The 26,737-nt window shown below is 34.1% G+C and overlaps 1 protein-coding gene across 1 annotated transcript in view; it reads right to left on the bottom strand.

Annotated features, from left to right (window-relative positions):
- The window catches only part of TTC6 (tetratricopeptide repeat domain 6), a 64,653-nt gene that overhangs the window by 12,502 nt on the left and 25,414 nt on the right, over positions 1-26,737 (bottom strand). The window contains exons 8-24 of the mRNA XM_050897096.1: positions 25,775-25,879; positions 24,665-24,778; positions 19,933-20,357; positions 17,746-18,232; positions 15,295-15,424; positions 13,670-13,845; positions 13,109-13,245; positions 10,747-10,916; positions 10,138-10,258; positions 8,670-8,820; positions 7,134-7,216; positions 5,946-6,027; positions 4,916-5,059; positions 2,736-2,870; positions 2,041-2,190; positions 1,640-1,780; positions 887-1,000 (exon numbers count right to left, since the gene is read on the bottom strand). Coding sequence (XP_050753053.1) covers positions 887-1,000; positions 1,640-1,780; positions 2,041-2,190; positions 2,736-2,870; positions 4,916-5,059; positions 5,946-6,027; positions 7,134-7,216; positions 8,670-8,820; positions 10,138-10,258; positions 10,747-10,916; positions 13,109-13,245; positions 13,670-13,845; positions 15,295-15,424; positions 17,746-18,232; positions 19,933-20,357; positions 24,665-24,778; positions 25,775-25,879 — 2,865 coding nt within the window. The remainder of the gene's footprint in view (positions 1-886; positions 1,001-1,639; positions 1,781-2,040; positions 2,191-2,735; positions 2,871-4,915; positions 5,060-5,945; positions 6,028-7,133; positions 7,217-8,669; positions 8,821-10,137; positions 10,259-10,746; positions 10,917-13,108; positions 13,246-13,669; positions 13,846-15,294; positions 15,425-17,745; positions 18,233-19,932; positions 20,358-24,664; positions 24,779-25,774; positions 25,880-26,737) is intronic.

The raw sequence follows: 26,737 nt of genomic DNA, 5'->3' as shown, positions 1-26,737 counted from the left end.
TTAGAGCTAATATGACAAAAATGTCCTTGATTGCAGTATTCCATATACTAGCCACTTAAGAGAAGTTCTATTCTTTGGCACTTCTAAACTAAGCTAGATATTAGAAACAGCTTTAAAGAAAACAGTCCAGTTCTTGTTAGATCTAGTAAATTTCTTCTGTCAATAATATACTACATTTTTTCTGCAACTTCCCTTGTACTTTAAGTGGCTTTTCTGGAGAGTGATAGCAAAGAACATCTTTTATAATACCTTATTTATGAAGGAGCTAGCATTTTCACATTTTAAACTTTTACCTTCAGTTACTGTAATCCCCTATTCTTCTTTACCCATCTTCATAATTTTTGGGCAATTAACCTCTAAGCACAAATGGCCTTTGCCCAAGGTCGATTTGACTTGAGACATCTGAGCTCAAATACTTAGGAACTAGCCCTGTCTCAGAAAATAGGCCTCATCAAAAAGACAGTTCAACATCATTGTTTTCCCAGTCTGAAGCTGCATGGTGCCTTTGTGTGCTCTGTTGTGCCTTTGCTTTACAACAAAGGTAGAAAGAAGAAACACTCCGAGGCAGCTCACAGGCAAGTTGACAGAAGCATAAACACATCCAGAAAAACAGGGCTGTGAATGAGGGTTGGATGTAGTCCAAATCCCTGTTTTGATGTAGTCTTCTTCTGGATATAGTTCTTATATTTTCAAAGAGATATCAAATGTAATTAATATGATAGTAGAGATCAAAAAGATGGTTTTTTAAACAATTTCCTAAAGAGCACAATCATTCAGGAAGACATTGCAAGAGGTCAGAAATTTAGACTAATTGTCAATAACAGGTTACTAGCTAATATGAATAACTGAATGCTCACGTGATGTTGAAAAAAGATCAATACCATACCTTTCTGAAGTCCTTTATTTGATGATAACAGACAGCTCTATTATAATACGCCAAAACGCAGGTTTTGTTGAGGTCGATAGTTTTTGAAAGATCTTCAATTGCAGCTTTAAATGTCTGCAAATGAAAAAACACTATGTATAAATTGTAATTCAGAGTTCATGGCACCACATATTCTTCCTCAAATAATAGCCTATTGTAAAATTTTATTTCATAGTTTTACATTTTGGTTGTTCATCAGTACTGGAAGGCATCCAACCATTTCACTATGTCCTCTACGGACTACTTATTGCAGTCCTTACTGCAGTGGGAGCACTTCTTCAGAAGCCCTATTTGTGCAAAGACTGAGCAAACAAACATTCTTCGTGTTTTCTTACATCACATCCATATACTGCAATACATAATCAAACCTTAATTTTACTAGCTTACATTTTATATCTTAACCTAACATAGAAGGTATCTTTTGTGGAGTTTTGGTACTTCTGTGTATCACTAGGTAAGAATCTATTCTGTGCAACTTAAGAGGAGAATAACTAGATAGATGCTCAGTAGCTTCTCCAACCCATCAATCATTTTCAGTTACATAGAACAACCAGAGAGTAGCTTCAATGGGGAATGGAAAGTATAACCATCAGGTAGAATTTCTGGTTTCCATTAGCAACACTTTTACCATTATTTCACCATTCTGAAGTGTCAAGTAAGATACATTAAGCTTTAAGGGAGAATGCAAGAGTACAACAATAAAGAGAGTCCCACCTTATTTTGATACTTTAAAGTTCCTCGGTAAAAATAAGCTCGCACACTGTTAGGAAGAATTTTGATCGCCTCATTGCAATTCAGAATTGCCTTAGAGTATCTACCTTTACTTCCATAGTAAGCAGCACGACTCATATATGCCTGTAGAGATGAATACAGAATGATGACTTGGTAAAAAAGCAGCTTTGTTTAGCATTATAAAACAAGGGTAAAATAGAAGACAGTAATTACGAGTTTATAAAAACATACATCTTATGAAGCTTGTAATTTCTTTTATTTAATGCTTGCCATGTGCTTGCTGGCAAATTACAAGGCAATACACCCATAACTGCAAAATATGTCAGTCTGAACCCATCCAAAAATGTCTTACAGAAACAAACTATCAGGAGTCTTTATATTACCTGGAAATGTGATGGACAAAGAGCAAGTGTTCGATTGAAATCTCGAATGCACTTAGTTTGTCTGAGCTGCATTCTACAGAGCCCTCGCTGATAAAAGGCATCAGGGTAACTTGAATGTAGTCTGATAGCCATACTAAAAGCATCACAGGCCTAAAAGAATAACATATCATCTGGGTTAAATATGGTTTGCTTGTTCAGCTGAAACCATAGGCTAACTGATTCTTTTGTACAGATAAGTATGACCTATTTTTGCAGTTGGAACCCACCATGTACCTGCAGTGTTTTTTATCATTTTCATCCATTTACTGCTACTTAAAATTTTGTAATGCTTCACACCCTAGCTAATGCAATCATAACCTCAAGGAGGCACAATCTAACTCATTTAATAATCTCATTTCTTCAGTGAGACTTCAAAAATTTAACCAAGCCCATGGTCTTCTGTCTGTAAGAGCTGAAATAGTGAAGTTGTCTGTTATAATGGACAATGGATTAACATGGCTAGTATGCAACTCCTTTAAAATCGATCCAGATAGTTATTTCCTCTACATTGTACATTAGCTTACAAAGTCACAGGCTTTTCCAGGATCTACAGCTGTAATATCAGATGCACATTGACACAGGAAGTCACCTTTTGCAATTGTCATGTATTATATAATGTATATAATGTAGCTTCAATTTATATAATTAATACCAACCCGTAATAAACTTTTTTGCTCCATGTGACACAGGCCTGTGAGATAATACATTTCTGCAGCCTCAAATGTATTAGGCAGGATTTTTGCTGATGTCATCAGGAGCTTCATAGCTTTTTTAAAACTTCTCACAGCATCCTGTGATACAGAGAATATTAATAGTTGTAAAGCGCTTAACTGAAAATCTGCAAGATTTGTTAGACATTTTAAACTCTTTTTAAATGTTTTTTTCTTAGTCTTTCTTTGGAACATTATGGTAAAAATGACTAGTCTAGTGTTCCTTGATGTTGCTGGAGTTAGACACACTCTTGGTCTCTGAATGGTTCATATTAATAACTGATTAGAAAAACAGAGAAATATTCCTGAGTTTTATTTATATATGACAAAGTAGCTAATGTACATGATCTAGAAATAACATACAGTTCATTTATACTGTTATTTAGGTACATAGTTAATTATAATTATTTATTAATTTTACTTATATTTATTTCCTCGGGAAGAAAAGGTATACCTTTTGATGGAGTCTGATGATAATAAAGTACTTGCTACAGGTTTCTTTATGTAAATAATGACAAACTATTTATTCCATAGACAACTTACTAAATTTAACAACCATTAAGAAATATCTTTAAAGGAACAATCCTGTATAGGCATTGAAGGAACTTAAGTGAATAGCCTCTCAGGATCTTACCATGTCTCATAGATCTGGGCAATAATTTATGCATATTTAATAATGGTTTGGTTTAAAGGAGAGCGTAAGGAAAACAACCAAAAAATTAAGAACAGTTCAAGATAAGCCATTCTTCAGCCTTTGAGGATTATGAAGGGACCACAGTTGAAAGTTTCAATATCAAGAAGAGTAAAAGAATTATAGCATTTTTTTCTTAAGCGAGTCTTTCAAGATGAAGAAGTATTTGTTTAGAAAAATCAGGTTGAAATACCAGTGCCCATAGTGCTGTCTGCAAATACTACACCTGCCTCCTTAAGTTGTCAAGGTAGTAGAAGTTTTAAATGAAACAGGTCTGCATTTACCGCTATTTAAAAATCATTTTTCTCTATTCCTACATTCAAAAATACTCATTTTAAGAGAAGAAGAACTGTAGATACCTGAACTCACTCACATGTAATTCTAAAGGCACAGCAGGGCACTATAGCCTGAAGTCTGATCATTTTCCCATATTGAGCATATTGTGTCATTCCTCTCCAGAAGAGGTGGCAATGCAAGTCCTCACCTCTGGGTGAAGCACTCTGAGAAATCAAGGAATGACTCTAATACACATCCTCTTAACCACGACAACTGAAATGGGTTGAATTGGAGTGTATGAACGATCACCATCTTTGACTTAGCATTCTTTCAAAGACAGCAGAACTAGTAATGTCCCATTATAGTTTGAGACAAATAAAACACCCAAGCCTAAAGAAAAAAGCTGAATGGATCAAGAGGTTTTATCTGGTACAAGCCCAGGGAGCAGGAGTATAATTTTTGCAAAGCATACGCCTTTTCATTTAAAAAGAACCTGCAAACTTGAGGCTAGAGGAAACAGAAAGACTGTGCATTTCCAACACAGAACTCAATAGATTGGTAGATTCAAGGTTTTATGAATCTACCTGTTGCTTGCTGCTATTGTGTTTAGGGAAACAGAACTCTCTACATTTTGTATAAACAAATAGGACTGTACAAAAAGAAACAGCTAATCTGTAGTGCCAATTTCAACAATTCTGCAGGCCTCAAATACTGGCTAACTGTAGGACTCAGAGGAGTGACAATATTGGTTAAACCCGCTGACATTCACGAAGTTGAGAAAATATCTGTAACTATACATTATATATTCAGTTCACATATCTGAATTAAACTTTTGTACTGCATTTTATTAGACAAAAAATGCTAGACACACTTCTGTATTATTTTATTTCAAAAGAAGCAAAATTATGACATATAATGGACCTCAATCTACATAACTGTATCTTTCAATTGATCATCTTAATTGTTTTAAAACTAAAATTGCCTAATTTATGCTGAACTATTAGTGCTGTTGTTGAAAATTCTTACTCAGGTCTTCTTATAAACAATGAGGTACTCTGAAGGTTTATTTATATACTAGCACATTTCATAAAATATTAAAAGAATACAGAAAGAAAAACATTGTCTTGCTTGGCATAAATATAATGTAAACTTTTCTAACCTTAGTTTTCTTGGCTTTCATTTGTATTTTTCCTAAAATAACAAACATTGAAGGCTCAGGTTGAGTTTCAGTAGCTTCACGTAAGCACTCTATGGCCTTATTGTGATTTTGACAAAATGACTGAATGAGTGCTTGCTGAACAGGCTGAGACGTAAAGGATTCTGGAAGGAAACCACCATGAAAAACAATAATCTCTTTTACTTCAATCTATATGTTTTCCAGTATAAAATACCTTTAAATGATATGCAAACTTTTAATTGCTATTAAAATATTTGGAGTATCAGAACTTGTTTTAACATCCATAAAAATACAAATGTAAACTAAATTCCTACAAAAGTCTGAAGTTGAATAGTTACTTATCAATGAGTGTAGTTTGATTGCTAAACATCTGGAAATATTTACCTTCCTCTCCCCACATCTAAGAAGGCTTTGCTCTGCAGAATTATCACCATATGCCTGCTTTGTTTTTATATTCTTGTGCCCTGTGTATCCACTCTTGGTCACTACCAGGGACAGGAAATTAATCTCATACAGTATGGCTATTCATATGGATTCACCAAGAGCTTCAGGATGCACTGAACACTGCCATTTTATGCCCAACACATAACAAGGAACTACCATACTGCAACATTTTTACTGTTCAAACGCATTGGGAAGGTTCAGTTCTAAAGCTGTTTGATATTTTGTTAGGAAAGGTTGTACATAAGAACAGAACAGAACCCTTACTCAATATTCCTTTAAAGCATAAATTACCAATATTGAAAGGTAGAAGTAAAAACCAACAAGAACTCAAAAGATAAAGGAAATTCTGAAATCACAGGTGATAGTACAGGCAATAGTGTACATCATTATTACCTTTAGAGGCTTCAGACATGCAAACAAAATACTCTAGATAATAAGTTCCTATATTTTAGCTGATTCGTGGTAACTAACCTATTTGCATGCTTGAACTTAATTTTTTTGAACAATCCCTTGGTTACAGACTGTTGCTATGATTCACAACTATCTAGGAAAATTGATAGAAATTGACATTACCTTCATCCATTTCTGCAAGTTGGTGAATACATAAATTTGCCAGCTCATATTTCTTCAACTCCATTAAATACTGTCCTCTGTAATGAAAGATTTGTTGGATGTAGTTAGTAAAACTATTTCCAGGCATTTCTTTCAAAGTGCAAATACTACTGAAATATGTTTTCATTAGTATAAAAAGAGAAAAAGAAAAAATAATGCCTTCCAATAAAAACATCCAAAGTTTTTCCTTTTTTTTCCATCAGAAATATCTGTCAAATTTTTAATTTTTCCTCTCACAACACAGTACCAAGAAATTATATGCTTACCTCTCTTCAGATCGTAGGAGTTACAAAAATACATTTTCTTTGGATTCCACAGATAGTAATCCTTACAATCTCAAGAACTGCAACAATAATCTTAATAATACTGTTTCCAAAATCCACCACAGACTGATAGCTGATAGATACATTCTGTTTTCAAGGACAATTTTTTGCCTCTTCAGATATCGGCATCAGCATAAGAGGTCATGCTAGCCAAACCACACTCTGAGAGACAAGCTGAGCAAACCCACCCTTGAAACTGGGAAAACACAGTATTATTGACTGGAACACAGTAACTAATTCTCCTAATACACCTGAGGAATAATATTCTAGCATTTCCTCCTTAGTTCTTACAGCTTTTCAGGGAAGGAAACAGCTTTATCTAGTAATTTATTTTTTAGTCTTGGTAAAGCTCACTACTTCTCACTGGGCTGAAGATGGGGAAGAAGAATAGTTCAAATCTAAATTGGCCTGGACTCGCTCCTTCACATTCTTTGCATTATGTGGATTCTGCAGACAAATCAGTGAAGGACCCATCCATTTGGGGAAAACATTTAAAATTATTGATTTTTTTAAAATGCAGACTTGCTTTTTTGTCATGGCACCTATTTACTTCTTTTTCCCCAGAAACTATATGTACTTCAAAGAGCAGAATCCTGTATATGAAACAAGGTTCCTCCATCCAAGGTAACAATTACAATAGCTGGGTGACACTGTGCAGATAAAGTTCTTCAGGTTTGAAAATGCTATGAAAATACTACATTTTTTTAAAACGCATTCAGAGCACGTTTCAAAGAATACAAGGGTATCTACTAACAGCATTCCAAATGGATTTTTTTTTTAAATGAGATATCTGTGAAGTTCTCAACTAATCGCTTTCCTACCTTAATATGCAAAGTTGTGATTTATTTGGATAAAGATGAATGGCTCGGTTTATATCCTTTACAGCATTTGGTAAATTATGAATCTGTAATTTATAAAGAAAAAACAGCAATTTAATTGCTAATATGAACACAAGTTGGAGACACAATTACTATTTCTATAAATGTGGTCTGCAGGGTGTAATGCCCACATGGTAACAACTCACAAGGCACATATGCCCTCTGTAAAGGAGCTCAACATGTTTTTAATAAAGGTCTGAAACATTCACCCTACATATTTCCATACTCTCCCACAGGGCAGATCCAAACTCCAGATAGTTTCTTTACTTTTCCAAAATCCAAGAAGAGTCTGGACTATTGGGAAGGAGATAAGGTCATGAGATCCACATGCACGTATGTCCTGATGGATCTTCATTGCTGTAATGAATTTGCATTTATTTTTCAGGTGTCTGTACATGTGGTCCCATTCAGTGTGCTTCAGATGCTGAGAAGAAAGAACATCATTACAGTGAAGATCCCAAGGACTGATTCATCCAGCTGGGATAGCTGCTAACTCAAACTCTCATTAAAGAGCAGCATTGATGTAATGCAGGTACTGAGCTTTATTTTACTGCTTTACATTGAAATATAAAAAAAAAAAAGCGCCAAAAAAATCCCCACAAAAAGCAACACAAAAAAACCCTACAAAAGCAACCTGAGCATTAGTGGATGACCTCCAATATAAACTATCAGGCACAAGTTCTTAAAGACAGTATCAAAAAAAAGAATATCATCCATCCACTTAGATGGACTCTGAGTTAAAAGCCATTTCCTTTAGTTGTGGAAGAAAATGAACAGTGTAAGCAATTTCTCAAAACATTTTGAAAACAAACTAAGCACTGTGAGACCCAACAGTTGTTTGAATTCTGCCATTGAAATCTACAGAAATTAGGTCACACTGAATACTCCATTCCTTGTACTCCTGAGAGAGTCTCAAAAAAAACAACTGCTAGCAGAAACTATTCTCAAATCCCATGCAGAAGTAGAATACATTCTGTTTCACAGTAAATTAAAATATTGAAAATGTTTTCACTCCCATTTGTGGAGAAGAAAATTTGAGTTTCCTGAAAAATTAGTATTCTCAAGAAAATTCTGTTTATAAAACACTGTATTTCAAAATATGTTTTTTATATTTAAAAAATACATATTAAAAATATTTTTATTTTTTTATTATATAAAAATATAAATATAAAATATTATATAAAAATATAAAAATATTTTTATTAATAAAAATTATTAAAGCTCAGATTAGATGTACACTGATGTAGAAAAGATAAAATGACACTTGAAATATTTTGTGTCATTGTATTACATGCCAACAACATTTTACAATTGCAAAGTATGTAATTCTATTATGGTGACAAGGACTACTTGAAATGTACAGCTATAAGCAGGTTTTAACATCTATATAACACCAAGGCATAAGTATTAAAATACAACAACCATAAATATAAATAAAGCTATATTAAGTGGCAAACAAAAACAAAAGCAATGTATTACCTTATGATATGCTTGTGCTCTGCCTACATAGGCTCGAACATTGAGAGGATCAATTTCAATGGCATTAGTAAACTGTTGAATGGCTTCATGGTATTGATCGAGATGCAACAGCAGTATCAAACCAATATTTAGGTAAGCAAAGATGACAGAGCTAAAAACAGAATTTTTTTTTTCCTTTTGTTATTGCATGAAATATGTCATTGTATTAACCACAACTTATACAGGCTTCATCTACTTTTATGACATTTACCACACATCTGCTTTGCGATCACACTGAGCTAAAGAATTGAAATTGCCAGCAAAGGAGATAGCTTATTAAAAAACACCATTTCAGTAGCTTGTGATGTTTGGCTGCACACTAGAGGCTCTCTGATCACCAAAAACAACACTCCAAATGTGAATTGTGAAGAACTGATGACAAGTCTCTGTCACAGAAGCCGGACTAGAAATAGAGCTAGCTGGTAATTTTGTATCCACTGAATACACCAAGAAATACTGAATTCTTCATTACTAAAAACACATTGTATTTTTTAAAGACTGACAAAGCTTACACATTTTCCATCTAGCCTGCTCCCTTATTTTCTGTCATTTCACTTGGCTAGCTGCTAGGGAGACCTGGGTTTCCAAGATCTGCAATATCTGGTGCAGCCCACTCTTATGGACTGTTTCTAGGCAAAGTTCAAGGCTTTCTATAGCAGAGCCAAGACAAAGGAAGAGCTGAGGGGTCTGTAGGCCTGCCACAGATTGGAATGGAAGCCTTTGCTCAAGACAGGACTGTTGAGGTTGTCCAAGGCTGAACAAGAACTCAATACCTTCAGAGTAAGGTAACTAATGCAGCTAACTGGTATGGGAGGCTTGTTGCATATTGTAAGACCGTTTGCATGGCAGGGCTGCTACAGATATAATCTGTTTCTGAAGTATTTTTAAGCGGCAGGAAGAAATGCAATTCAGAGAATCCACATCAGCTTCAGTCGCCAACTATCACGGACCACAAACAGCATTTTTTTTAAATGATATTTCAGGGATACCACTTACTGGCTTTTGCTAAAGAAAACATTGTGGCATTTTCTTTTGGGAAAAAAAAAATAGTTTGACTTTTTACCTGCATTGTAGACAGATTCCCTCCCAAAAGACTAATGAAATTATTATGGCATGAGTAATCAACTTTAATTAGGAATTCAGTTTCATCTTTTGTCTGCCAAAACTGAGTAATTTATTTGCAAAGTTGCCATGTAAGGCAAAATAAAATTTAATTTTGAAATTCATTAATAATTATTTTTATTACACTCAGGCTATAGTAAACGAGGCAAAAGATACTAAAAGAAGACAACATTATGTTTTTGTGTGGTTTTATTCCAGTCTATTTGCTGAACAACAGTTCTGATTATACTTTCCTTTATTAGTACTTTTATGCCCCCAGGTAATCAGAATATAAACAACATATGTTAAAATTCTCAAGTTTAATCACCTGTCCAAGGCTAGAACACTTTCAAAGTCACAGATTGCAAGTGACCATTGACACAGTTCTGAGTAAACAATCCCACGATGAAGAAAAGAACAGAAATTTTCCTGAGTGTCATTGATGAGTACTGTTTGAGAGGGAGAATAAAAATCAACTGTTCAGATATTGACATATATTTCAGTTACTCCATGCAACTTATTTGCATATTACTTTTTACTCTAGTTTTCTTAGAATTTTATAAAATATCATAGATAAACCATAACATAACATATTAGATCATAACAGAAACTGTTCATTGTGGCATGAAATGCCTTCAAGACATATTTATAATTCTCAGTTACACCCACTCAAATTGTTAAAAGTGAAGCAGAAAAGCTTAGGAAGCAGAAGCAAAATAATTGAAGAAAAACAACAGCAGAAAGAGTCAATGTCTAATAGCAAATTTAATAGAAATGAAAAAGAGCAAGTTATTACCAAACACTGAATGACAATCATACATTTCAATATTTGCAACATTAAATATCTGTGTTATATTGCAGTATAGTAATTACTGGTGAATGGTCATTCCTCTTTTTAATGATAAACATACACACCATTAAAAGAAACAAACAATACCAGAAACACTGAAGTCCTGCACAGCTCTTTTTGGATCAATCTGCCGTAGTATGCAACCTCTATAGTAGAATGCTAACCAACAAGAAGGGTCTAGATGAACCGCTGCTGCTAAGTCTTGTATTGCATTTCTGTACTGTTGCTGCTTAGCATATGCTCTTCCTCGATACAGCCTAATAAAGAAGAAAGTTTCTCTTTAAATATAATTTCTCTTAGAAAATCATACCTACAGAATGAAGTCATAGTGTGAAGTCATGGACTATTATTTATAATATTAACAGGTTGAGTCAACTTAATATCAAGAATTCTTCCATTGTTTTTGTCATGTAACCTTGAAGTAATTATTCGGGAAAAAAATGTTGAAAAATAGAATAAATATTCATTTTTGAATTTAATATTCAATTTCAATATTCAATTCACATATTAATATTTGAATAAATATTCATTTATTTCTGAATTTAACAAAGCAAGTCTGAAGAAACAAAGTCTGGTAATCTATACTATATAGGCAGATCACTGCACTTGCATAAATCAAGTTCAATATAATAGAACCCTATATCAGCTTTGGGCATCACAGAGTTGAATGGAACTCTTTCCAAGCTCCATAGTCTATTGGTGCAGCAGTTTCTATATGGGAAATACCAGATTTTGTTAAATCTGATTTAAAAGAAAAAATATAAAACTGCCCTTATTACTATTAAAGCTTTCTGAAAACATCCATTCTATTCTTCAATATTTCTTTCAAACAGACAAGTTTACAAAACCAGATCCTACTATTTTACACTATTCCTCCCTCAAATTCAGGAAGTTAGCAATATATTGAAACAAGATAAATCACAAGCACAGGTGAAAAAGTGTGAATAGACAGCAATGTCTGTAAAATTATTTTATCAATGCAAAACATAATATATAAAACTTATATTTTTGTATTACTGAAGATAGCTTTCACTTATTAAGCAGGTCTTATGCTGCATCCTACTTCTATACAGAGTTATCATGCAAAATATATACTATTCCTTTTTCAATCTAATACAGTAAAGTCAGTTCCTCAAGAATTTAAATCACGTGCTTAACACAAACACAAGGCACTGATACTAATCATACTCACTAGGACTATTCACAGAGCCCACACATCATGTGAGCCTCAATGAACTAGTGAATTTCAGGAAGCCAAATGCAGCTTTATGTTGCTTCAAGATTTTATTTCAAAGCCAGAGTGTTAAGGAGCATCTGTAAATTACTTTAATAGCACAGGAACCTAATGTCATAAGAAAGCTTTGCATGATTCTGTGGTTCCCTGTGATGAAGGAGATGGACTGACAGGTAAGAAGATACACATAGGGGAATCCTTCCCTAGGCATTTCTATTCAGTTTGGATGGGAATCAGTTCCAGAATAAGACATCTGAACTTAGGTGTCTGTTTGTAGATGTCTACAACATATGTTGGGTGTCTGACTTTCCATTACAGTTGATGAAGATCTAGTCAATATAATCCAAGGAGATGGGAGCAACTCAGTTCATCCATAAATATACACTTACTGGCTGTTTAGCTGAACAGCTCTCCAGGCTTTATAGAAGAGTCTATATTCAGTCTACCTAGAGTCTACTAACTGTACTGATTGGAGTCCTTGGTGATAATGGCTGCTCAGACACCTACATCCCATGGATACAGCAAGTTGACACCAAAATTCAGGTATCATAATCTGGTATTGAATATCTGCTTTTATTTTTATTTTACATCTATTTTCATTAATTCAGAATAGAGTATAAAAAGAATGTTAATCCTTGCAGGAATGATACTAAAAGGAGTCACATTTTCTAGTAGGGAAATCATATACTTTTTTTTCAATCTTTGTAAGTCAAACCTCAAAATCATCATTATAATTAAAAAATAAAGATGCTTCTCATTCATAATTCAAATTTTTCACAGAAAACATTAATTCAGCACAATGCTAAAACTAGAAGTGCCAAAGCAACCAGTGGAAATTAGGCATAGAACTATGTAATCCTTAAGGACATTCTTCACTTTGAGCATGTATTTAAATCCAGCTCTTTAGAGCAAAGCACATATGCACGTGCTTAAGTCCAGCCGACTCTATATTTGCATTACTACAGTGGGATCTGAGCACATGGTTCTGTGCTTATCTAAATCAAGGTCTAGGGACTAATCCAAAGTCATTAAAGCAATACAAAGATTCCCCAATGAATATCATGGCCTAGAAGTCTTATTCTATTTCTATTAGACACCTCTTTGGAAATGCAATTGCTTTATTATTGTTTAATGCATATTCAGTCTTTTACATATTAATATTATTTTAATAATCCACTTAAAATTCAAATACTTTTGTCAAACTGTATATTCTACCTCGCCTGAGCATTGCTGGGGTCTTCCTTGATCACAGCTGTAAAATCCTGAATAGCTGTAGTCAAAACTGAACAGTCAAAGAAATGTATGCCGTGTTTCATAAGTGCATCTGTTCTTTTTGGGTTATACTGAAAACACTACAATGAAAAAAATAAAGCAGTACATGATGTTATTCCTCATTCTTATTATTTCTAATGATTCAAAGTCTTAACCAAGCATAAAAATAATATATTCTTTTATTCTCAGATTTTCTTTTTTGTTCCTTTGTCCTTTAATGTCTATTGTCATTTCCATTAACCATAACGTGAAACAGAAAAGTAGTGATGCAAGCTTATTAGTGGCTGATAATTTGTAGCCATTCAATAATTTATTGAATTAGCCAGCAGGAGTAACAGAAATTACTTATTTATTTCCATAGCACTGATTTTTTTTAAACATCATTTATTTGAAAGGATATCTGTTCTCCAAGCTACTTACCAGATACATCCAAATATAGTTTACTTTTACTAAGGTTACACAAAGTTACTACATTATTGTAACAATACAAAAAAGTGAACTTACTTTAGCGTAATCATCCATGGCCAATAACAATTGATTGCCCTCAAAATACAACTCAGCTCTCCTAAAATAAATGTCATCATCTGTAGGGCTGCATTGTATTGCAGAGCTATAGTTGATGATTGCCAATGTATTATCACCTTGTTTCCTGTAAATTTCAGCCATTGACAGGTATGTATCTGAAACAACCACCCAAAATATAAAAGGCACTATTTAGTAGCCCAAAACAATAAGTCATCTCCTCCTTACAGGATAATTAACACAAGCAATAGAAATAGAACTGTAGATTATACAAAATGTTGGGAAGTTCTGTTTTAATCTGAGCAACAGAACTCAAAAATTTAGAGCTATAGCTGTGTGCTCAATCATGGAGCCCATGCAACTGTAAACTGATAGCTCTTGCTGGATTCACAAGTACTCTCTCTGCAGAGCTCTGTAGAAATGACCCATCAAGCCATTTAGTGTAGATCTGTTGATCACAAACAAATATACAGAGATTTAGTTTAAATGGGCCCACACAATATTTATCCCGCTGTATTGGGTCTGGTCAGGATAGAGTTAACTTTCTTTGTAACCACCCCTATGGTGCTGTGTTTCTGATTTGTGACTAAAATAGTGTTGATTACACAACAATGTTTTAGCTCTTGCTGAACAATGCTTGCACAGTATCAAGGCTTTTTTCACACACACACCCCACTCTGCCCCCTCCCCAGCGAGTAGGCTGGGAGTGGGCAAGAAGCTGGGAGGGGATACAGCTGGGACAGCTGACTTAAGTAGGCCAAAGGGATATTCCATACCATATAATGTCATGCTCAGCAACAAAAAAAATACGGGTAGAGGAAGAAGCAGGGGGCGGGGTGGAGTGTCTTCCAAGTCCATGTCTAATTAAAATTTCCTTTGTTGCAACCTGTGACCATTGCCTCCTGTTTCGCTGTGCAGCTCTCGGAAGAGTATGACTGTCTTCTCTGTTACCACCCATTATGTAGCTGAGATTTCCCTCTTAGCCTTACCTTCTCCAGGCTAAGCAACTCATCTCCCTCAGCCTTTCCGTATACAACTTAGGCTCCAGACCTCTGACCATCTTAATGGCTTTCCAATGGACCCTCTCCAGCTTGTCTGTCTCATACCAGGGTTTCCAAAACTAGACAAAATATTGGAGGTGCAGCATCACAACCTACCAGAGCAGAATCACTTTCCGTGACCTGCAGGGCCTGGTCTGTTAACCAGGTGGTATCTTTCCCTTTTAAGCTCCTCCTTCCCAGTTTAAAGGGTATGGCAGAACAGGGCTGACTGAAGCACAATAGCACACTGTCTCCATTACAGGATTATTATCAGCTTTCCCCATTAAATTAATGGATACAATTTCCATCAGTCCTCCTTTTTTTTTTTTTTCTTCGCATTTTGAAAACACACTAAAATTAAGTATTTATTTTTGCCTTAGAAACCCAACTTCTATCCCAAGCCCTTGAAGATTCACATCTGCTTTATAATCTTTTTATAGTATGAATAAAACAACTGATGTAAGGTTAAATACATACAAAAACGTTTGCAGAACTAGGGCCAAAGGCAACTACAGAAAAAACACTATGAAAAATTAACTGTTAAGTTACACTTCAATAGATACTCACCTGCTTTATTTTTGCTCCATTTAGTTATAAAATTCAGGTCATCCAAAGCAGCAGAAATTCTGTCTTGAAAGAGGTAAATCAAATGTCTATGCCAGTAAGCATTAAGCAGTAGTGGTTCTAAGCTTATAGCCTATAAACAAAATGAGTAAATAACTTATTTATATTGCAGAAGGAACTTCTCAAATGTGCTAACAATAGTACATAGGAAATGAGAAAAGTTCTGCACTGAAATGACTATTCTTTTTTTTAAATTCCTACAGTGACAAACTTTTAACCTAAAAATCTGAAAAATTTTACTAATGTCACTTTTTTATTTAAAAGCATCATGTACTTACACATATGCAGATTCAGAGTCCAAGCTACCAGAATATTGAACACGAAATATTAATCAGCTAGGATATTACCATGTTTGATGATTTCCTTAAAATAGTTCCCTGAACTATTTCTAGATATAGTCAGAATTCTTCTATTTGAAAGTAAGAAATAATTAACCTGTCCCTGTGGAAAAGGAATCAGCTTTTCAAACCATGCTGTTATGATTCCTAGAGAAAGTACTTAAGATTCTCTAACAAAAATCACTTGACAGAAATTATCAATCAAATAAGATATTTCACATATGTTCACTATGCATATAACACACACTTAACAGCCATATGGAAATAAATATAGAGACTGATACAAATCTGAGACTGTTCTGCTACAACAGTAATTCTCAAATTTTGGTCTATAAACTATTTCTAGGATCCATAAACTACATAGGAATTGTGTTCATATATCTTAAAGAGAAAAGTCAATAATGTTTTCACCAAAATATGCAATAGCAATGACAAGCAATTTTGACAGTTGATATTGGCCCATTGGTCAATGGGCTACTTTGCCAGGGTGTGGAATTTTTAGCCTTTCAGATCCTTGACAGTCTGTTTCTAAAGTTTGGGGTGAATAAAAAAAGACACAAGATAATCATTGAGTTTCTGTGAATATAGTCAATTTTCTGGTCAGATAATTTATGAACCTTGGAAGGTAATATGTACAGATTGCAGGTGCATAAAATAGGTACCTATGTCCCATTAAAAATTAAAAAAAAAATAGGTTTATCCCTAAGAGAAGCATTAACAGAAATGGTGTTATAAAAGGAAATTTCACCCTAAGACAATATGCATTTTGGGAAAGGCAAACTCTAGAAATAGAGTAAAATTTGAAGGGTGGATCTCACTGCAGGACACACTGTGAGCCTCCTTAAAATTTATTGTGGCTTGAGACTGTTAGCTGAAAGGAATGCAGAAACCAACATGAAGCCAAGCTGTCCTGTACTTCATTGTTTTGTTCCTCTGCACATTTCCAAATATTCCGACCGACTGAGTTTTGCATTTTAGCAAAAGAAATGCTATTTACATTATTTAAAGATACCTGTTGTTAAGATTGTTTTCAGGGACACTGGCAGATTGATGGTGTTGTACTCCCACAAAGCAATATCAACACAAAAGATTTGGTTCAATCTTGCATTATCAAGCACTCCAGTACAAGGATCATGAACCCCAAAGCAGCTGCTGAGGATTGCTGCTTCAAACACCAAATGCTGTGTTAAGAGCCAAGATGTTGGTTAAGGAAAGAAGGACATCTTTTGCAGTATGACGTTATATATAGGATGAAGTACTTCGGGGTCCCAACCTGGTTATGACTAGCTGTGTGTAATATAGATGTTAAATGACAATGAAAATACCATACCGAAAGTACAACACATGACTTCTTTACCCAGGTTTCACAAACATACAGAGCTATACCATTGCTTAAAGAATGCCTTTGAAAGCTTTTACAGCTTCCGTGTTTAAATTATAGACTTTAAAAATATTATTTTCATTTCTGTTTTTTCAGCGATGTTTTGGTCATTTCTTTCTAGTTGTGCAGGGTTTGGGGCTGAAGTAATGGAAGGTTTGTAGCACTATAAAGGGAACTTAAAGGTGTTGAAAAAATAAACACATAGAAAAACACTAGTATTATTGTATAAAATCTTAGTGTCAAATGATAGTTTAATTATAAACAGGAAATACATGATTTTTCAATTTATTTGCTTACTACGCTTTTGCAGAAATTAAAAATGTATTTGTCAGCTTTGCTAGCAGCAAAACTTGAAGCAAAAGATTTCTGTCCTTTTTGTCTATCCTATCTCCAGCTCCATTTAGGAGTGTTGTATCCTGAGCAAGGGTCTCCAAAGAAACATTATGGTGCTTGGAAAACACTAGGGTAAATAAACACAGTTTATTAAGAGCCTGCATCTTCATTCTTGCGGGACTAAACTTGGATCGTGCTGTCATACAAAGGTAAAAGGTGGCAGCGTTGAGCTAGTTATCAGCTCTCCTGCTTCTAGTTCTTCACCTGTTGAATAACTTAGACACTCAGTTTAAAAAAAAAAAAAAGGCACTTGATAGAAGTAAAACTTGGCATTAAACTTACTTTTTCCAAGTCATCCATAGCTGACTTTAACTTGCCTAACTTTCTTTGTATTGCTCCACGCCTGCAGTAGTGAAAAGCTGAAGGATGCTCTTCATTTTCTATTAGCTCAGTCAGTCTTCTTACTTCTTTTTCTAAATCTTCAATACTAACTGTTGCACCTTCAAGAAGAACAGGCTGTACTGTGTCAACTAGTTCTATTTGTAGATTTGCTTCTTGAGAGTCCATCGTCTCAGTTCCTTTTAGTAATTCAGTATCCTTCTCCTCAGAAGCAGTCCCACTAGGAGGGAAAGTTTCATCAAACCAGCAGTTCCATATTCCACTGACCCACATGTGAGCAGAAGTTTCTTTTGGAATTCCACCCCTCACTTTTGCAAACTTTTCAAAATCTAACAAACAAGGGACGCTGGGGCTCTGATATTGTTTGATTGCTGAAGACACCTTGATACTGAATTTATCATGAATAGGAAGCCTTCCCAGAGACATCGACCTATGGAAAAATATATTAAAATTAACTAAAAGGTTCCCAGATATATTAACGATATCAAAGTGCAATCTGCCAATCAACAACTATTCAAAAACCTGTTGTTAGCTCTCTTGTTAATGATATTTTTTTAACTTATCAGCTGTTTATCAAAAACCATTATTGAAGCCGCAGGTAAGCAGAATTGTTCTGAATGATTCGTGTCCCCAGAACATTCAGCACTTATTCGCAGTTGCATGCTTATTGTCTCCAAAAGTTTCTAACTTAGGTTTACAAGGACAATGCTAAACCTAAGAAAGGACAATATTTCAGAGTGGACAATTACCAGCCTGGCTAAATGATGATAAATCATAGATGGATTAATATATCAATGACAGATCCCAATGCTATTAGGAATAGGCCACGAGAATATAAGCAGAAGAAGCATCACCCAGAGGTGAAAAAAAGCACTTGAATTTACAAGAACATTTCCAAAATTATAATCTGGGAAATTTCATAGCTTCCAAGATGAGAACCTTCACAAATGTTCAATATCAACATCTGCTTTCAGACGTCAAACTGAAAGAAACAGAAGCCTTTAACAGAAACACTTAATCTTTATCACAACAATACTAGCCTTGCTAACACAGAAGGGAATACCAGCAAGGAATACAGAGAAAATATTTTATACATATATATATTTATAATACTATGTACCTAATATTTATAGTATTTTACACATAAGAATCCTACTAGGGAAAAAAAGGGAAATTAAATAAAAAATGTAGCAGGCCCATGTGTGAATGACATGCAAAATAGTACAAAGATTAAATACCCTTGTTTTAGCAAAACTCATGAAAGCCTTAGACAGCAAAGAACATACAGTACCTCTGTCTAAAACAAGACTTTGGAAAAAGGTCACCTTCTCCCTTAGTCACAGCTCACTATACCAGTGTATCACACCATTTAAGTATCTTTGATTTTCTTAAGAATAAACTACTGAGAGGTGCCTAAAAGCAGAAAAAAGGAGAAGCTGAATGGACAACTGGCCTGAAGAACCAGGCCTGAGCATCAGCGTAAGTACAGTGTGGACACATATGACTGTACACAAAAATAGACAACATTTGGGGTTTTTTTGCAGGTCACATTTCAAGCATAAGTATTTAAGAAATATCAAAAAACTAGCAAGAACATTAATTTATTTTTTTTTAAATACTTGAATATTTTCTAAGGCACTGCATATCTAAAGTATGTAAATAATAAACATTCACTAGAAAAATATTTAGAGTGATACATGCAAACAAAAGGTAAAAAGCAAACTACTCGTTTGATGTAACCTACGAAGTTCATGGTACAAAGGAGATTAGTTCAGCCTAGCATTCAGCCTAGTTTCCTAAGAACTTAGAATTTCCCCCTTGTCTTTCAGAAGAAAGTTTGACCATTTTAATAATGTATTTATACTTAGATAAAACTTTTTCTGTTGTTGCATGAAGCAACACCATTTCCATTTAAAGTGCAGTATATGCTAAATGTCCTAAAGATACCTAAGCAGTATATATTGTTTCTTTGCATTAAAAAATATATATTATTCCTAAATAACTAAACTATTATTACTTAATTTCAGAGCAATATCTAATATTTAAAAAGATAAAACCTGTAATTAGATAATATTGCTACAAATGAAAATACATTCTTTAAAAAAGCAATACACATTAATTAAAGAAAACCTTTTAAGAATCTTTGGGGGTTGACTTAATTTCTTGATCACAGCTTCTAATTTTCTAGGGTTTATTATCTTCTTTGATTTCTTTGTTTTCTTTCTTCTTGGGAAAACAGTGTATTTAATCCCAGCCTTTTGAGATTGCTCCACAAGAACAATGTCATTCTCACTATCCTCTTGTCCAGTCAAAGTAGTTTTTTCTACTGATATGTCTGTCTGCATTGACTGAGGATCATCACAGATTTGATTCAATAGATGCTTGGTAGGGGAGCTTTTCCCGATCTCTGTCTCAACCTCTAGCTCAGCTATCCGTTGCTTCATAACTTTCAACTCTTTCATGCTGGTTTTGAAATTAGCTGACATGTTTAACATAGTTTCATCTTTGAAAGCAGTCATCTCCAGAGCTGAGACTGATCTTTTAATCAAACTTCTCTGTTAAAAGAAGGAAAGTTAATTTATTTAGATGTTCATTTGACATAAGATTTATATATCACATTTCCTTAGCTTTAATGGACTGGATTTTATTTTATATAAAATTGTAAAGAAAAAAAAAGAGCGACATGGGGACTACACTGTTGAAAAAAAATAATATTATTTAATGGGAAAAAAGATCTGCATACCTTAGGATATGTGTCAAAGCAAAGAGATCTGAAACATTAATTCAAAGTTATTTGAAGCTCATAAAGGGCTAAAATCAATCTTCTCTAAAAAGTATCACAAGAAATTTGAATTAAATACCCCCAGTCCTTGTAGGAAAGTTAAATTTTAAAATAAAAAATGTATGCCACTGGTGGTGACATTTACAAAAATATGAACTGAGATATATTCATGAACTCAGAAGAAAAGACAGGAGGACTCTATATAATGTTTGGAAGTACAACTGTATTATATGGAAACACAGTTAATATCTGAATGGAATTATGCACCCTCATACTTTGTGCCCCCATCCCTGAATCGCCTGACGAAATCAAAACCAAAAGAATATCTGTTATCCTCTGGTGTTTTATTGTTATTAATTATTAAGCAAATACTATTTGCAACCACAAATGTATTGCTTCTCAGTCTTTTTGTTAATTCCAGTTCACTAACTTGCACTATAATACTAGGCATAACACATCTTTGTCAAAGAAATTAAAATGCAATTTCATGTCCACTGCCTGAAATTTACAGAGGGAAACACTTGTTAGTAATAAATAAAATAAATGAAAAAATAAATGAAGCATTGAATAATTTTGAATAATTGTTAGTTAGACTCAAAGAAGCACTTTTTCAATGCTTGGTTACAGACATCTGCTAAGAATTATTTAATTCAGATATTTATTAGAAAGGCACTGCATCAGCCTTTAGTTTCTTTTAATAATAACTTAAAGCACTCCATTTAAGTAACTAAATACCTCTCATTCTTTATTTGTGGTAATGCATTATATCCTGTGAAGTTTTGAAAAGATAAAAAAACATCACAAGTGTGCCGCTTTTCTTTAGGGAAACTACATTTTTTAAAAAATCTAAGCTTCATACTGATGTATTAAAAAGCTGAAACTCAATGTAAAACTATCATTTATCACTACATGTATCTATCGTTAGCTGTCATTTATCACCAAATCAAATAGTTTGACTGCAAATTGCATAAATATTGAATTGTTACTTGATAAATTCTTTTAATGAACTATGCATAGTTTTGCTAAAGGATTGCTAGCTGAATTCAGCAAGACTACTTCTATTTGAACGTGAAACTACTATTTTAAAAACCAAGCATCAATGCTTAGTTCAAATTGCAAATCTGGTGTTTAAATTATTTTATTTATCATTGCATACAAACTGCTGCCATGCTTCATGTCCATCTTTAAAATAACATGGTCACAACTTTTTAAGCAGGTTTTTATGGACTATATAGAAGTTTTAAATAAATACATGCTCCTCAAATTCTTACTCAAAATCAAACTTGTTAATAAAATATTACTTGTATAATGCTATCTAGGTCATCTTTGCACAAGTGTAAAATTTGCACGGTTTATTGCTGCTTTATGTATTTTGTGAAACAGCTAATGTAACTTCAATAGCCATAACAGTACATAGCACTTCACAGACTGGAAGCTTGACAACACTTATGCCCTGATATGTCTGAAATCCAAGGACATGACACCGCAAATCTTTACTCGGATATATTGTTCCGCTCATTGCAGGTTAGCTAGAGTACAGACTACTTACACTTATCTCTATCCAAATGCCTGTAAAGTTAACAGGGGTTCTCATTGCAGAGCTATGTTCTCCCATTTAATATAACCAATCCACTTGAAAAAGACCTTTGAGACACTCACTTTTGCATCTAATAGGAAAATATTAAGTTCAATTCAGTTCAGTGGAAGAATTTCTTCTACAAAATCACAGTTCAGGAACAAATACAAGTAAATATAAAATAATACCTCTGAGCTCTCACTGTCAGAAAAATCAGGCAAGGATTGGCATCTTCTCAGTAAACTTTTTGTCTATAGATAAAACAAAAAGCAAAATAAGTCTGAATTAGTCTGAGCCTAGTATGAATAGAGCTTTCAGATATATTCTGTTTTTAAAAGCAGAGACTGCCAAAAATAGAGCCGACATCCAAAGAAATCTGTATTTTCACCAAAAAAATAAACCCCACCTTTGCCAGAGTGAAGTAAGGACTGCATTTGTCTGGATTCCTGGATGTCTTAAGCCCATTCCACTGCCAGATGTCAAAAAATCTGAGATACATTCAACGTACTCATATAAATTAATGCTAAAAAGCAAGCACAATCAGTGGAAATACTCTATATATGTGCTGTAGATGCTCCAATCTCAGAACACACTGTGAATATGCCATACTGTTGATCGTCTAGTGAATTTACTGCGTGTATGGAGATGTCTTTCCAATGAACATGTTTTAAGCCAGACACTTCTTAAAAATGTCATATTCACTCCACATTAAATGACATTAGTCACACATTCCTATCTTGGGAATCCCAGCCAAAAAAATGGCCACAACATCACCACAACGATAATTTCCAATGAGAATATTACTTCTTTCTGAGAATCTGTATGTGCTTCATCTGTTTTTAATTGTTGTTGTTAATAAACCTACTTTTACCATAGTAACAGTTGTCTTTTTCAGTAAAAGAGACATTCCCAATAGGTCCACAAGTAAACATGGAATAAAATATAATATTTTAGTAACTGCAGACTTTATTACTTCCAATTATTATATCTAATGGCTCCGTCAACCTGTAGGCAAAGGACTACCAGCACTTTTCATCTCTGCTGGACAACTCCAAATCAGTTTATAGTTACATATACAGTCATAACCTCCTTGTGCCTGAAGTCAAACATGATACAAAATTCCAAATAGTTTTTAGCCAAACACAAAATAACTATTTTAAGTCGCTGCTGCCAGAGGAAGTAGGAGACGTGCAAAGCTGATCGCAGAATTCTTCCTTTTTGACATACTAAATAAGATTCTCCATTATTTCTAGTCAGCTCCTGCAAGAAATGTTCAAACCAGCAAGTGTTCCTTTACCATAATCGAATTTATCTTTTTGTAGATGACATGGAAGTGGAACAAGTCACATACTCTTGAATGACATATTCTCAGATAGCCATAGTCACTATTAAAAAAGCTTCTTTCAAGGACAAAAGCAAGCGTGTCTTGCCCAGCATGTTTCATCTTCAAACAGGAAGCACATTATCCAACAGATCTGAACTGCTCTAATAGTCCAAACTTGCAGATGGAGTCCTAAATTTTCATATAAAACAGTGCCTCCAAACACTAAATTATACCTGGGAGCTCAGCTGCAGCAGTAATATGCTAGCCTCAGTTTGCCCATTTCTGACTGCAAATACATCCACTCATGCATTAGTTTTCCTCAGTTCCAGCTGAGGTCTCAGCAACATTACTGGCCAGTTCCAAGGTTTCAGTTGTGTTTTAGCTACCGGAACACTCAGTTGTACCTCAGATTCTCTGGTAAAGAAATATTTTCAGCTTACTTCCCATGGGATTTGGGTAAGCTTTTACCCACTTCCACCTCTCGGATCTATTCACTTGAAATAGTTAACCATATGTAAACACATATGACTGAACACCATCATTAGGCACTTCAGGTTCTCTGTGGAGCCTGCAGCTCTCATTTCCTACATTGCCTTCATGAACTAGATCAACGGTGTTTGAGATAGTCAGGATTCTGTAACTGTAACTTTCTGGGTGGAAAGACCCACATTGCAGCTTAGAGCCACACTTTTTCAAGCCATCTTTCACTTGCAAATTACCTGCATAGAATCGTTTGCCTATCCTTTAATATCACATTCAGAGAAGTTCTGGATAAAAAAAACTCACATACTTGGAAACATCTCTTTTCCCCTATTCTGCTCCTTGCTTCTTGCATTTTTTTAGGTGTCTGGGCATAGTGGTACATCCAGTAAGCCACTCCATTGAGATATGTCATATTACTCAAAACGTTATATCACAGGCCCTCCCCTAAATCATCACCTAGTGCTATAATAATGCAAAATAAGAAGCGTCTTTAAAATATGCAATGACTTTTTCCAAGCACAGCCTCAAGTTTCAAAAAGTAAGATTTAGCATTTTCTAACTATTAAAAAATGAACAAATATCTAACATAAAATTGTTTCTAGAAGTCAACTATATAGAAATATTTTCTTGACTAGATCTTCAAACTATGAATTGTTTTGCCAATCTTAATTTTAGTGTTACATTAAAAAAATTGTACCGTAATACACACCAGCCCATAATCGTAGAAATCATGATCATCTTGCTCAGCTTCTAACTCTTCTTCATGATCAGTGAAAAAGCCTTCAAATACAACATCCTCAATAACATTGCTCTGAAATTTTAATGTATTTGTGCATTTGAATATGTGCAATACTATTATTTTAGTCAGCTATAGAAAACATAGTAACAGATAAATAAATAAAGCCTATAATGTATTTGAGTTAAAGATTAATGATGACCAAGACCAACATCATAGAAGCCATTTATCCTTGGCTTCTGATGGAGCGCATTCTTTAATGTGATCAAGAATTACATGGTGCAAAAGGGGCAGAGACCTGAGGAAACTGATTATTGCTACCTGATTCTCTAAAGTTTTTATCTTTAGCTTGGGTAATTTATGTCAGGTCTCAGCAGTCCATATAGTAAGAAAAACACATCTCTCAATTTGGTCATAGTAAGGCTAGAGATGGGGAACTATGTCAGGTTTATTCCTGCTATCAATTAATCCATGCATGAGTGTGCTTTCTCTCTTGCACAGGAGCGTGAACTGGTCATGAAATGTTAGTTTGTCTGTAATCTTTGCCATATGAAGGTGCAGAGTGCTACAAATATGGGCATACAATAGCCATGCCCTTTTACATGAATGGCTCATCTCTCGCAATAATGTAATGACAGTGGAGATTTTACATTCAAAATATTTCAAAACTCAAAAACATTGGCATTTTCTAAAAGGGACTTTGTTAAATGTAAGAAATATTTTATTACTTTTTAAGAGAAATCACTGCCAGCATAGCATAGCAGAAGAAAAACTATGCAAAAGTAGCTTTCAACATAAATGTAAAGACATTAAGCAAGATAATATAATAGCAAGTGGTAATTAAGAATAATTACTACCAGAAACTTCATTATTGTAGAAAATTAAATTTAAAAATACTATTCAATACGTATTATTACAAATTGTACAATGACTTATATACCGTGCTTACAATATACAGAAGTGTTAATAAGATAGCAGCATAAAATACAACTATTACGGCTAACAAATATAATGTTAGAAAAAGACGTATATTTCTGCAAAAGATGGGAACAATACATTTAAAATACTTACCTCATATGTAGGAAATAAAATTTCCTTTAATGAAGAAATTGGAGCAGAGAATTTTGGTGGAGCTGGAGCCCAAAACATTTTTAAAGCTTCTGGATAAATGAAAACCTTCAAAACCAATACAATTCAGTTATCAACTAACATAAACCCAGTTTATAAATGTCTGTACTGAATCTGAACAGGTGATAAAACGCTGTTTTCTGCTAAACATGATTTTGTCAAAAACAACCCCACCAAATACAATGAAATCCTGAGAGGTATAGGGCTCCACAGCCTGAATGAACTACCTGGTTTGCTCTTTTAGTGTTTTTGTTTGTAATTAGCACATTAGCATATTTTATTACTTCAAAGAAGGAATTAAGAACTGAGACATGAGGTTTCAGAAAAACACTCCCCATTGATAAAAAACTCCATATACATTTTTATATTGCATATTGTCAAATGTTGAAAATCAGCAGAACTTTATTTCCAAGGTGTTCTGTTCTTTTGTTGCATGACACAATTAAAAAAACCCACAACGCTTCCCCCCCCCGGATTTTATGTCTTCATTTGTAGGATTGTGCACGTACAGCACATGTTTATTAAAAATATTTCTTACTTTCTCTCCTAACAATTGCAGTTGTGGCTTTTTAAGACAATATTCAGCTACTTTTTGGCATTCAGTTACACTTTTTGATGTATAAGGGGGAAGAAAGTGAATCCCATCTGTCCGATTATTCTGGAATTGCTCTGAAATAGGAACTCCTTCATAACAAATTCTGCAGCAACATAAAAGATGAATAAATTACTCTGACTATGTCAGGTATTAACAGCACAGAAATAGCTCGGTTGTTAAAGACAAAGAAAATGAGGTAAAATTTAAATCAGATTAGAAATAAATGATGAATAAAATTTTTTTTTTGCTAAACTAAAGATTGAAATGACCTAATATACAGTGGAAACCTGGTGCCAAGCTTGTAATTTTTG

This window comes from Gymnogyps californianus, chromosome 5 (assembly GCF_018139145.2).
Source record: "Gymnogyps californianus isolate 813 chromosome 5, ASM1813914v2, whole genome shotgun sequence".
NCBI lineage: Eukaryota > Metazoa > Chordata > Aves > Accipitriformes > Cathartidae > Gymnogyps > Gymnogyps californianus.
Note: the sequence above shows the minus strand (reverse complement) of the source record. Positions and strands in the feature narration are given on the sequence as shown.